At 31.5% G+C, this 13,222-nt stretch overlaps 1 protein-coding gene across 1 annotated transcript in view; it reads right to left on the reverse strand.

Annotated features, from left to right (window-relative positions):
• MYCBP2 (MYC binding protein 2) overlaps positions 1–13,222 on the reverse strand; it is a 280,386-nt gene that overhangs the window by 181,731 nt on the left and 85,433 nt on the right. Inside the window, exons 18-20 of the mRNA XM_039252458.1 lie at positions 8,568–8,675; positions 1,748–1,867; positions 404–485 (exon numbers count right to left, since the gene is read on the reverse strand). Of these exons, the coding sequence (XP_039108389.1) occupies positions 404–485; positions 1,748–1,867; positions 8,568–8,675 (310 nt within the window). The remainder of the gene's footprint in view (positions 1–403; positions 486–1,747; positions 1,868–8,567; positions 8,676–13,222) is intronic.

Genomic DNA, 13,222 nt, shown 5'->3' on the forward strand with positions numbered 1-13,222 from the left:
ATGACTTCATGTTAATATTAGACCAAGATTTCAAAGCAGACAACCTCAAGGAATATGAATAAATCTATTGCTGATTTTTTTAAAACGCAATTTGGGGATATTTTCTTTTCTACTGTCATGAACAGCTTTTAAAAAGATATTATTAAATATATAGTAGGATTCTGTGATCATCATAGTCACTTTTATATTTTAAATATTTAAAATGTAAATCAACTTTTCTCCTGGAACTACAAAATCATCTATCCTCACAAAAGCACTCAACCACAAAATCAAGATCTACTGATAATTTATGGGCCACATTTTGCAAAACAGAGGTATATAAAAATACTATTTCAAGTGTAGAGATATATATTTAGAAAGAAAATAGAAAAGTTAAAAAAAAAGTATCTTCAAACAAGAGTACCTGGAATTGACATCTCCATGTCCTAGCTGCCCGTGCTGCCCATATCCAAATGTATAGACATCTCCATTTTCCATTAAAACCACTGAAACCAATATACAGAGCTTTATTTTTTCATTACATGCATTTTATATTTTTAACACAATAGAGAAAACAGTGTAATATTCACTATTTAAAATAGAAAGCAATTAAATATGGGTAACTGACATCAACTGATGAATGGATAAAGAATATGTTATACATATATGCAATGGAATATTACTCAGCCATAAAAAAGAATAAAATCTTGCCATTTGCTACAATATGGACGGAGCTAAACAGTATAATGCTAAGCAAAATAAGTCAGTCAGAGAAAGACAAATACCATATGATTTCACTCACATGTGAAATTTAAAGAACAAATGAGCAAAGGGAAAAGAAAGAAACTGAGAAATAGACTCTTAATTGCAGAAAACAAACCAATATTTACCAGAGGAGAGGTGGGTGGGAAGATGGGTGAAATAAGTGAGTAAGATTAAGAGATGCACTTGTCAGACTAAGGTAAAAACTTAAAAAAAAATAGGTAACTGAATCACAATTTATATTCAGTAAGATAATTTTAGTTCTGTAAAATACTTTTGTACATTATAAAAAGGCATAATGTTTTTCTTAACACATTTAAAAGTTTTATAAATGCCCTTTAATAACATTAATATTTAATAAGGCATAGGTTTGGACCAACTGTAAAACCTTTTTAATAATGAGTAGAAAATTCCATAGAAAATATTGTTTTCTTATTTCTAGGATAATTATAGGTAGCAGATGGGTTTGAGCTTTGTACAATTATGCATAACATCAATGAAATTTCAGAACTTTAATATCTGCCAATGCCTTATCAACAAATAAGGAAATATATTAAGTACCAAAGAAAGAATTTAACATTTTTTGTTTTTATAAAGGTTGAAAAGTACAACCTACGCTATACAGGTCACATGTCAATAATTCTAAGAATTTAATTATTTTCTACATTTTAAGAAAATAAAGAAACTTGTTGATATACATTTTTCATCAAACAGTAACAAAACATGGGAACAGGTTATAAAAACACAGGATCCTAGAGTCCAGAGAGATTTTAGAGATAATTTCATTTTCAGGAGTTTCATTAATTGAATTATAATACAAGTCCATCAGAAGATAGTTTTTAAAAAAGATTCTGTAATAAATACAAAGTTTTCATAGATTTGAGAAACACTGCCAAACTATAGCTTTTAACACACACTTAACAGACTATATTTGTCAAAACTAACCAAATAAGTTATTTAGCACAATTGTAAAAATGCATTTATACCCTAAAGTTCCAGCTGCTACCTGAATGATGAAATCCACAGCTGACTTGTACTGCCCGGAGCTCACAGTCAAATTGCACAGAGCCTGGAGGATACGTTGTGATTTTGCTTGCATCCTTTTCTCCTCGTTCTCCACTTCCATCTGTAAGTATTTTAATTTGTAATTAAGCCATTATTCATCTTCAAAATAAGATTTTAAATCAGTTTACTAAGGAAAAAACAAGAGAAAAATGTTAAGAGAAACAAGCAAGAAGAATCTGCAGCTGTTAGAAGGGATAGATCAAGAATCTACCTGCAAAGAAGCAATTTTGAAAAGATATACTACATACTTCTGTTTGCAAATATCACTAGGTCAATAAAAAGAGAGACAAGATCTGGTTATGGATAAAACCTATTAAGCTAGTCAGTTATGTAATGTAAATGGGTCATAAAATTATAGAAATAACAAAATTCTAAATGGTTTACATGGGAAATTTTAGTTTGCTTAAAAATAACTGCATGCAAAGTCACTTAACAATTATTTTAAACTTAGTGATAGTGTTAGTATTAGCCACTTAAAAAAATATTCCAGTCGACCTGCAAATGACTTAGATTTCCCAAACATCATAGAAGGCTAACCTGTCCATCAGTACTGCTACACACTCAACTGAACTTTAAAACATTTACAAAGACCAAAGAGCTTTATCCAATAGACTGTAATCCAATGGCTGACTCTCTTCATCTTTCCTGCCTCACTTTGCCCCTCAGCCATTCTGCTCTGTGGTCTTTTCCTGGCCCCCCAACATCATTCTCAACCAAATCCTTCTGTTTCATTTCTTCTTTTCTTCTCCCTTCTTTCTATAATTTCCTCCCCTGAACTTGCTTCAGCCCTTCTTCTCTCCACCTAGTTTTTACATTTGACTGAATATTCTGGCATTCTGACCATTAAATAAAAACTACATTCCAGAATATAAAACTTTAGTTTGGAATGTGTAAACAAGGGAAGCAATTCTTTTTTCCTAATCTAAAACTACACATCACTAAAATATGACCTCTATATCATCAAGATTCAAATTTCTTGAACATGTAATAAAATCTAATTCTGGAAGGAATTTCAAAAGACTGATTAGTCTAAGCCACTCTCTAAACAAGTGTGTATAATGTGCAGATACACATGTGGATCCACAGACACACATTTTTAACTAAATCTGAATTTTTATTGCTGAATTTAAAATGCTAGACAGAATAACATAAAATCATTTTATGTCCAATGCTATTCTTTCTTTTTAATCTAACATTTCTAACTTTTAGTAATAATCCAGTTAGGACAAGATTAGCCTAAATTATGTCTTCCCGTTTTATAACTAAATAACTTTCTATCATTTCAAAAAGCTTTAAACTCTTTATAAAGTAGGACAGTAAAACCTCACTAATTCGGAATAACAGAATGGATTGGCCCAGATGACTTACTATAAAGGTCTTAATCATAGAATATTTGGGTAAAAATTCAGTTTTAATACCTTCAAGCAGTACAGATTATAGATGAAACTAAAGGCTACAATAAATAAAATGTGGTTACCTACATTATAATTCAAAATAGGCCTATATTACATAAAAATGTACCATAAACATAAAAGTCCTTTAACATACAAGAATTAATTGCTGGACCCAGAGGTTGAAGGCACGTTGAAGGAATCCTTCATTTCTTGAGCCCTTGGTTTGAAAAGCTAGTGATTTTAGACAGGATTCCCCTTATAAGTATGACCCTGAAAATTCAGAGGAAGAAATTATTTTGAATTTTTTACTCAAAGAAGATCACAAATACTGCATCTGAAGTATAATAAATTCTGAATTAGTGAGAGGTTTTACTATAATAGGATAAAGAATATGACTCCTCTTTTGCTAAATTATCTATTGTGGGTTTGCCAATCAAATCCGCTAGATTGAATGGGCTAAAAAAAAAAAAACAAAAACAAAAACAAAACACAACATTTTCTCACTCCATCCAAAGTGAAATACAATCTTAGTTCAGAGACTCCTCATCTAGGAAAGACAGGAAAGACAGGGCCTAAATTAAAAGGAATAAGTATCTTCTAAAAACCTATTTAAATAAGATGACAGATGTACAGATATTTTGTTGCTTTATCTCAATTGGTAAAAAAAATTTAATTACTAAAATGAAATCTAATTTAACAAAGAAAACAAACTGTGTTCATATGATTTTGTCAGACTTAACTAAATTCAGTATTACAAGTGTCATTCTATTTTATATTGATGTACTGATGCTTAATTAGAAGATTTTACCATAGAGTTTAGCATTTTGCACTCTCCTTTCAGTCAGAAATTAATACAGATATAAATCCCACTATGGGGGCATAGCATCAGGGAAGGAGAAAAAAACACCTAGTAATTTGCTGAGCAAACTCGCAGTGATTAAAAGAGCAGTTGTTATTTAAAGGCAAAAAAATATATATATCTGAAACATTTTGTTCAAGTTCATCTAAACAAACCTGTACCCAACTATTTAAAATAATCTCAATTATCACAGATGGTGAAAACATCACAAGTAAAAAAAAAAAGATGAAGTGCTTGATCATTATCAGCAGTGGCAGAATTTTTAAAATATATATCTGCATCTGGTATTTGATGTCAGTTAAAAAAATCAAGCACGCTTCTAATAATTTAGAAATTTATACGTTATCAAAGAAAAAAAGGCACCTGCTAAGTAGCCAAAATTTCAGTGTCAATTCAAGAATCAGGAAGTGAAATTCAGCAAGATTAATTCTGCTGGAGCTCATTATTCAGTAAAGTGTTAATGAGCAGCAATAAAATTAATCTCAGATTTGCAGGAAAAATAATTAGGTCTGAATATTCTTATAACTGGACATTTAGGGATAAGCATATCTGCATTTTCCCCTAATGTGAGTATGTTCATACACATATGATACTGAAACTATAATAGCTATGATGTGCCGACATGTATATATCTGAAGTATTATATGTATATATGTGTGTGTGTGTATATATATATATATATATATATATATATATATACACACACACACACACGTACTACATTTTTTATACATATTTGTGCACATACACAGAGAAAGGAGATTCAGGAATTAAAGGACTTTAACTTTTAATTTTAATCTTTATTTAAATCTCCACTTTTTTGGGTAATCTTAGAGTCATGCATATCACAAAATGTATCACAAAACACAGTGAATACTTTGAGCAAAATCACTAAAATTAAACATCAAAGCAGTTATCTACTACAATTTGCTATCCATCTGCTCTGCGCTAAACACTGAAAATTTAGGGGCACCTGGTGGCCCAGTTGGTTGGGTGTCTGACTTTGGCTCAGGTCATGATCTCGTGGTTTGTGAGTTTGAGCCCCACATCAGGCCCGGTGCTGACAGCACCTGGAGCTTGCTTTGGATTCTGTGTCTCTCTCTCGCTCTGCCCCTCCTGCACTCATGCTCTGTCTCACTCTGTCTCTCTGCCTGTCTCTCAAGAATAAATAAAACGTTAAAAAAAAATAAAAAGAAAACACTGAAAATTTAAATAGCACAGTGGAGAAGCACTTTTGGGCACTGAAGCCTAAAAGCCTTGGACTGGAGTCCTGGCTGTACTGTTTGCTAGTTGTATGACAAGAGGACCCCGGGTCTTCTTTAAGTCTTTCTTAGCTTTCCCGTCTATAAAAAAGCAATCATGATACATTACCTCACAAGGTCCTTATGAGGAATAAGTGAAATAATACATAAGAAGTGCTCAATCAGTATTTACTACTGTTGCTTTTTAAAAAATCAATACAATAATCCAATGATATCAGTATTGTGACTCCATTTTGCAGCTGGGAAAACCAAGGCTTAGGAGGGTTAAGGAACCAGTCCAAAGTAAAAAACAGTAGAGGAGTTTTGGAGTTTGACCAAAAATAAGGCTCATGTGTTTTACCACCACCAAATGGCTGACATCTTTAATCTTTTGTAAAAATCAACTAATTAATTACATATTTAACAAATCTCAAATTCTGTGCCTTTTGGATAATTCTAAAAGAGAAAGCAAAGAATTCAAAGAATTAAAGCTAGTATTCATGGAGGATTTCTACTGGCAAGGAATATATATGTATATATACACATATATATTAATTTAACCTTCATATCAACAAAATCAGGAATTATCATTCTTATTTTTAAATAAAGAAAACTAAAGCCAAAGCGATTATGAAATTTATGAACATATTTTATAATATGTTATAATAAATGACAAATCTGAGATTAAAACTGAGGCCTAATTCCAAAGGCTATGATACTTCCATTACACCATGCCATTTCTAAACAGAAAATAGGTGTAAAATACACACAGATGTTTATCAGTGAGTCTTTGGATTTTCACATTGGTCACTTCAAGGCAGATTTCAAGACTTATATCCAGAACAATTCAGATGTTCTAACTAGGAGTACTACATAAAAATGTGTTTCTATGTAAGGTACTAAATAGCAGAAACAAATGTTAATCTAGGTTATCTGTCTGAAATATGATCATCTAGAAACAAATTACTCTGTTTTATGGATTATATGTTAGACTTATTAACATATTATTATTATTATATAATACATAATATAATAATAATAACATATTATTATTAACATATAATAAGCCTTACATACTCTAGTTTGCCTCTGTCAAAAGCTGCCTGTAACAGGATAGATTCCATAACCTTCTCTGAATTCCCTCCAATCGGGCAGTAACTCTCCATCTTAGAACTCACTCCTGTTAACAATGAATCTGCACTTCTTAACCTCCACACCTCCATAAAAAAGTCATAGTCTAGGCAATTTTAACTATTACCATCCTACAATTTGTACCACCGAAGTAATTAAAGGAAAGACAGAACACAGCAATTAATATAGTGAATTTCGCAGTGGAAGACAACCAGGGTAAGAAAAAAGAGAAAAATATAAGTAGGAAACATTTATTAAAAGACTGTGATTCTATGTAGCAAGAGTAAAAGCACGTGAGGTGATTAAATGACAGGGACAGTGAATGCAATGGGACTAATAAGGAAAGGAGAATTCATGGGTGTACAGGAATTAGTGAGTGGTAAGTCAATACTCTTTACATAAAATAGCACCATTTGATATTAGCTACACTTTAAATTCATTTTGGTGGTAAAGAGATGAAACTGTTTAGGTCTACAAAACCTTAAAACCTGGTAAAAACACATATGCATACACACAACTGGCTGTATACTGTAATACTACACTTAGGTCCTTCTAAAGATTAGGTTGCTACAAATATGCAGTTTGGTTATAAAATAAACCTGTAGCAGTTAAGATGGAACTATTGTTGAGTAATTTCTATAGCTAATCAATGAGACACTGTAAAAAGTCTTCATTTGGCATTTCATTTTCAGGTTCTGCAAAATTGGCCATGAGATACCAATTTGGAGTTGAAAAAGTCTTAAACTGTCTCATGGAATGTGAACTTTACTTTAGGTAAAGTACTGGAAAAACTCCACTTTCCATTAGCTGGGGGTAAAAAGAAGACACTGAGAAAATCCATTCTAATAATGGTGCAGTATAATATAAGAGATCAGAGATTCTGGCAATAAAATAATTTACAAAGTAAGTACATGGTAAATACTGTTCCTTTGATTTAAATATTTATGGCATTATTAGAGCTCAGTAAATAAAGCAATCACATTTTTACTATAGTTAATCACATTAGATTTAGAATATTCTCAATTTTAATTTCTATAAAATGTATCTTAAATAGTATTCTACCTGTGCTTTGGCTAATAACAGGTGTTTTGTTTGTTTGTTTGGTGCTTCTGCTTTGAGTGGCAAACTGATAAACCAAGAGAGGCAAATGTAATAAAGTGGATTACAATATATTGCATGTGAAAGTTTAAAAATAAAATTAGTCTGTAATTAGTTTTGTAGCAAAGGAAAAAACAAGACACAAAACAGAGTAATCTGTCTATATGGATCATATATTTTTAAAACTTTCTCTTCTATTTTGCAGGGTATATCTTGGGCATTTAAGAAAACAGCAACTGTTAGTTAAACTTGTCACATGCCATGATTCAAGGCAGAATTAATAAATAAATTTATAAACTCTCTGGATTAAATTCTTTCCTGACCTGGTAGTTTAAAAGACCCATAGCTGTAGTTTAAAAGAAAATAAGCTTCCTTGAAGAATATTTCTGATTAATTCAGAATGGTGAGATCTCAAAGAATTACACAGAAATGGATTGCTAGTCATTCACAGACTTGTTTAGACCTCTGACAGTTTTCAAGGACTAGAATAGGTCTACATAACTCACTCTTTGCTTACATCTATCACCACTTAACTCAAATACCAAGTAGTTCATGTGCATTGTAAATGTAAACTTTAATGTTAAAATAAAATGGAAAAGCATAATAGCAGTCAACTCTCTATCACTTTATACACTGAATTTAGTAATTTTGTTAATTCTAAAGCAAACAGCATATTTTTTAAAAAGGACTATAAAATGTCAGATAGCAGTCATCTAAGAGCAGATAATAAAGAATAAAAAATAGAAAGAAATAATTATTTTTCCATTTTCCCTTAACTTTATGAAATTTGAAAAGAAATGGTAAAGAAAAAGATACACTGTAAAATGTCTTCTTTATTAAAGTTAACAAATAAAAAGAAATAAGATTGACAGTCACTGACAAACAGTACAACTTTCAGCATGTTCTTTCTCCTCAGGCTATATAATGATAGAAGCAAAGTAGAAGAATTAGGTTTGTGCATTTTCCCAGAGACAAAATTCAAGTGAGTGGAGGAAACTGGGGAAGTATCCCACCTAATTGATAAGGAAGACCAAATACCTTTGTGCTTGTCCCGTTTATGCTTTAGCTGAGCTGGATGGGATCTGAGTCTGGCTAGAGCCTGTTCTCGATGGTTCATAAAAATAGGACCAGCAAATACAAGGGGGCCTGAGGAGAAACATTTTGTATGTGCATAGAAAAGCTCACAAAATGAAAACACTACAATGAACAAAAATAATTCAAACTAAAAGCATGGAAATGTATTCTTTACTGTTTTAGACATTATACTTGTCTCCTAAGCCTCCTACATAATCTCCCAAACCCCAATCATAACCTATTCACCATTCCACAAACAAGTTTTAATGTCTGAAATACAGATGATAAAGTATAATTTCTATCTTTTATATTCATAAAAATATCATGTAGTTACTAAGTCTCAAGTATATAATCAGAGAATTCTATTAGAATAAATCAAATTATATTACACTTTTAATATCATATATATTCAAACTTAGTAAACCAAGCATTCATTGAAAACAAATGTCTTTCCTATTAAAATAACAAAACTCACTAATTTTTAAATGATTAAATGTTAACAGTCTTCAAGATTTAATATCCACATCAATCTTGCCACAAACCAAGATAAATGTTACTGACTTAAGTACATTCTGTCAGAGGTAAGAAATCAAAATAGCAAAAAACCAAACCAAACCAAAATTACTATGATCTGATACATACATATACACATATGGATGCACACACGTGTGTGTGTATGTATGCATGTATAAAATCACTACTTTACGAAGACAGGATTATAGATGATATATTTAATTTTCTAAGAAGAATAAATGTAACTATATGTGATTTCTGTAACCACATACACAAAATCAGAAACAAGGATAAGCTGAACTTCATATTGATGAAGAAGGGGGGAATAAACTCAAGTTAACATTTGGAACATTTATGATTCTCTGATAAAATAGTTTCTTTCTGAAGTTCTACTATTTGTATGTAAATACATATATACAAATGAACATTCATACAGATTATAGTTATTTCCTCTTATAGCCAAGAAAAAACAAAACCAATAGCAAAATTAATTTCAATAAAATTTAAAATTTGTTTTTCCTTATTATCATTTAGCTTGAAAAGAATGGAAATCTTTAAATTGTATCTTAAAATTTTAGTTCTTATAGAATTACACGTTCTTTGAGTTTGAGGAACATCAAAAATGCCTGCAAATTCCAAAATATTCTACATTTGACAGTTAAGAAGTTACCAGTATATGAAAAAGGAATTGACAGTATATAAGCACTTTAAAGCCAGTTTTTTCTTGATTCTCTATACCTCTTCAGCTATAATTATTTTTTCTAACAATGGTACAATATAAAACTATTGCCCTATAATAAATTTCCACATCACAGCACCCTTCATCAAATATTAAAAAATGGGTAGAAAAAATATATTCTAATTATCTCTCAAGATAGATAAAAATGCAAACAGCACCAGTTCTATGAAAAACCAAGAATAACATATCCTATGATTACTATAGATAGAAATATGCTAAAGTTAATAGAAAAATTAAATATTATTTCCTAGTAATGTAGTAACAGTTTTTTTCAAGCTAAGACTATACAAATACGAACAAAATGTCTTATTTCTTCAACATGCATTCATTTTCAGTTAATTTACCAAAGCAAATAATATAAATCACTCTAAAAAGCATAATACACTTTCCAACTACCCAAATGAATTGTAAATATCAAAATAACAGTAATATTAAGTTATATTACCCTTTTCTGAATTCTATGGTCTGCTTGGGATATTATTTCTTCCCATAAAACACTATACCCATAATCATAGATGTTGAGCTTCTCACTAAATTCAATCTTTTTAGAATCTTTTGATATAAAAATTAAGAATGCTCACAGGCAATTACACCTAGAAAGTATAACATCTGAGCTCAATTTAAATCACCATTTATAATACCAGACTATCAGGTTCTAAAACACTCTTGTGTCCCATGGACTGAAATAATTTTTCCTATTTATTTGCCATTTTTTATCTTTAACGTAATAGATATCAGATATCATGTATCAGGAATATCATGACAAAGACACAGATCTCAGAATTCAGTCCATTAGGGAAGAAAGAAATACAAACCAAGAATTACAATATGTTTGATAAAGGATATTCATACACATCCTGAAGGATGAAAACTGATCACTCAACTTGGGTGAAAGAATGAGAAAAAGTTTGCCAAGAGAGAAGGAAGAGAAGAGAGGACAATCCAGGCAAAAGAAACAGGATTTGTAAAAGCATTCAAAGGTAAAACAGTATTATATAGTTATTAAAAACACCCATCATTGAAATGGATGGAATATAGGATTATGAAGCAGACAGTGGTGGGAAATGAATTTGGAAATACATATAATAATTAAAGACTTTTTATACCATGAAACTTTATTGTAAAGGTCATGAGAACTCCCTGAAATATTTTCAATTAGTCAACAAAGACATAACTAGTACTGACCAATTTCAGGCACCACACTAAGTCCTGGGAACTCTTGGAAAAACAAGACCCTATCTCTGCTATCACAGTCTAATGAGAGAGACGAAGAGTTTATGCACAACTCAACAAGAAATTATGACTGTGTGTTATGACACAATTAAGCATCTTAAGGGGCAGCCAGCGAACCTTAAGGATGGGCATATAGGGAGTTTCAGGGTACAAGAGTAGAAAATAATTCATATCCTGAGACCTAATAAAAGTAGCAGTAGAAGTACACAGGTTCACAGATATGGGGGGAAATGGGGGTAGGGACCAGAAAAAAGGAGTAAAGAGAGGCTTTATATATTTTAATTTAAAAAGGGACTTTCATGAAACATTGAAAGATCAACAATATTGGATTTGATATGTCAAATCAAGAAAACTTAATAACTTTAGGGGCTTAAAAATCAATAGCAACCCAACTCAATTACTCTGAAATTAGACTAACTATAATAGATTTGTTTTTACATTCTAACTTGTAACTATAATAAAATGATTTTTTCCCCTAACAAAATGGAACCTGTCTTATTCTACAGAAGCTGTGGGGGTTTTGTTAATAATAACAAAAGTGTTGTGATTAGCATCTAATGTTCTGAGAAAAGCAATCAAGTCAAGGCCAGGGCTAGAAAAGAATCAAATCCAAAGAAAATACAAGTCCACTAAATACCCCAACTCCACTAGCATCATAATTATCATTACCATTATTATCATTATCAAATATTTACTTTGGGTTTAGTCTATATCAGGCATTTTTATGCATATCATTTAATCCTCCCTAGCATCCCTACTCAGGTATGTACAGTCATCACCCTCATTTTAAAGGTAAGGAAATGAAGGTTCAGAGTGAGTAAACTCCAGGGTAATCTATCCCCAGCAAAACTTAAAAAGCCAGGATCTGAAACAAAGACTAACTTCAGAATCTTTACTCTGAACTGCCACGCTATACATCCTTTCTAGCCACATAACCTGTTTTCAAACTGAAACTCTACTGAGAGTTAAGAGGGCCTGGACAGTCAGCATAAAATAGGACTCCCAGGCAAGCCAGGATATAAGCTCACCCACTACAGCTCACAATTTTGGAAGTTTGATGACATTAAGAGGAAAAGAAAAAAAGGAAAATAGCCAACATTATTTGAGCTTAGTTTTCCCTACAAAAGAGCACTAAGAAGGAATATAAAGATAAGATCATTGATACAATCACCCAGCAGTTCTTCTGATGAATTAGAGTTTTACTTAGAAATTCCATGGACAAGCATTTCACCAATAAAGTTAAAATAAGACATAGAGAATCTAAATATCATAAACCCTGTATAAACTAAAAGGTTTTAAAAATTATCACAAATGTCAATGAAACAAAATATGTACATGAATACACTGGTACCTAAGAATATACATTTAAGAAAAATATTATCAAAAAGAATAATATAAGAAATATAAACACAAAGTTCTAAAATAGTAAAAATTTAGTAATACCACTGCTCTTTCAGGTTTCAAAAGCATATTCCATTATAAAAGACTATGTCAGAAACAGCAGCTAAATTATATCAATAGGCCTGAGTCCAAGCCAAGTTTTAATACAAGAACTAGGTTCTAAAATTCAGATCAACTCTGAAATAACACAAACTTGATAAATAGGATGGGAGAGATGAATCAAGTAAAATAATTTAGTATAACTTAATCCTGAAGTTATGAAATTTCAACACAGGTAAAAGACAATTACTAATGAGTGTAATTACCAACATCACTAAACGGTTAGCATCTAAAATGTACTAAGTAAAGGCTAAGGAAAAAATCCTCACAGGTATGTGTGCCAGTTGGAACACTAAAAACTTATTTGGCATTCGTCTTCCTTGTGAAGACAAAACAAAACAAACAATACTCTGTAGCTCCTTAAGCAGAATGCAGAAATTCGGACTCAGGCCCAGGTATTCTGATGTAGAAGGTCCCTGGAGCAGTTCTCACACTTTAGCATACACAGAATTACCTGGTAGGCTTGTTCAAACACAGTTAGCTGGGCTCTGCTCCCTGAATTTCTGACTCAGTAGGTCTGAGGTGGGGTTTGAGAATAGGCAATTGTAATAAGTGCCCAGTGATGCTGGTCCCTTTGAGACCACTTTGAGAACCACTGACCTAACATATTGAAAAGAGCACAGTACCTGAAAGG

The sequence above is a fragment of the Hyaena hyaena genome, unplaced genomic scaffold (genome assembly GCF_003009895.1).
Source record: "Hyaena hyaena isolate Hyena2069 unplaced genomic scaffold, ASM300989v1 scaffold_413, whole genome shotgun sequence".
Taxonomy (NCBI): Eukaryota; Metazoa; Chordata; class Mammalia; order Carnivora; family Hyaenidae; genus Hyaena; species Hyaena hyaena.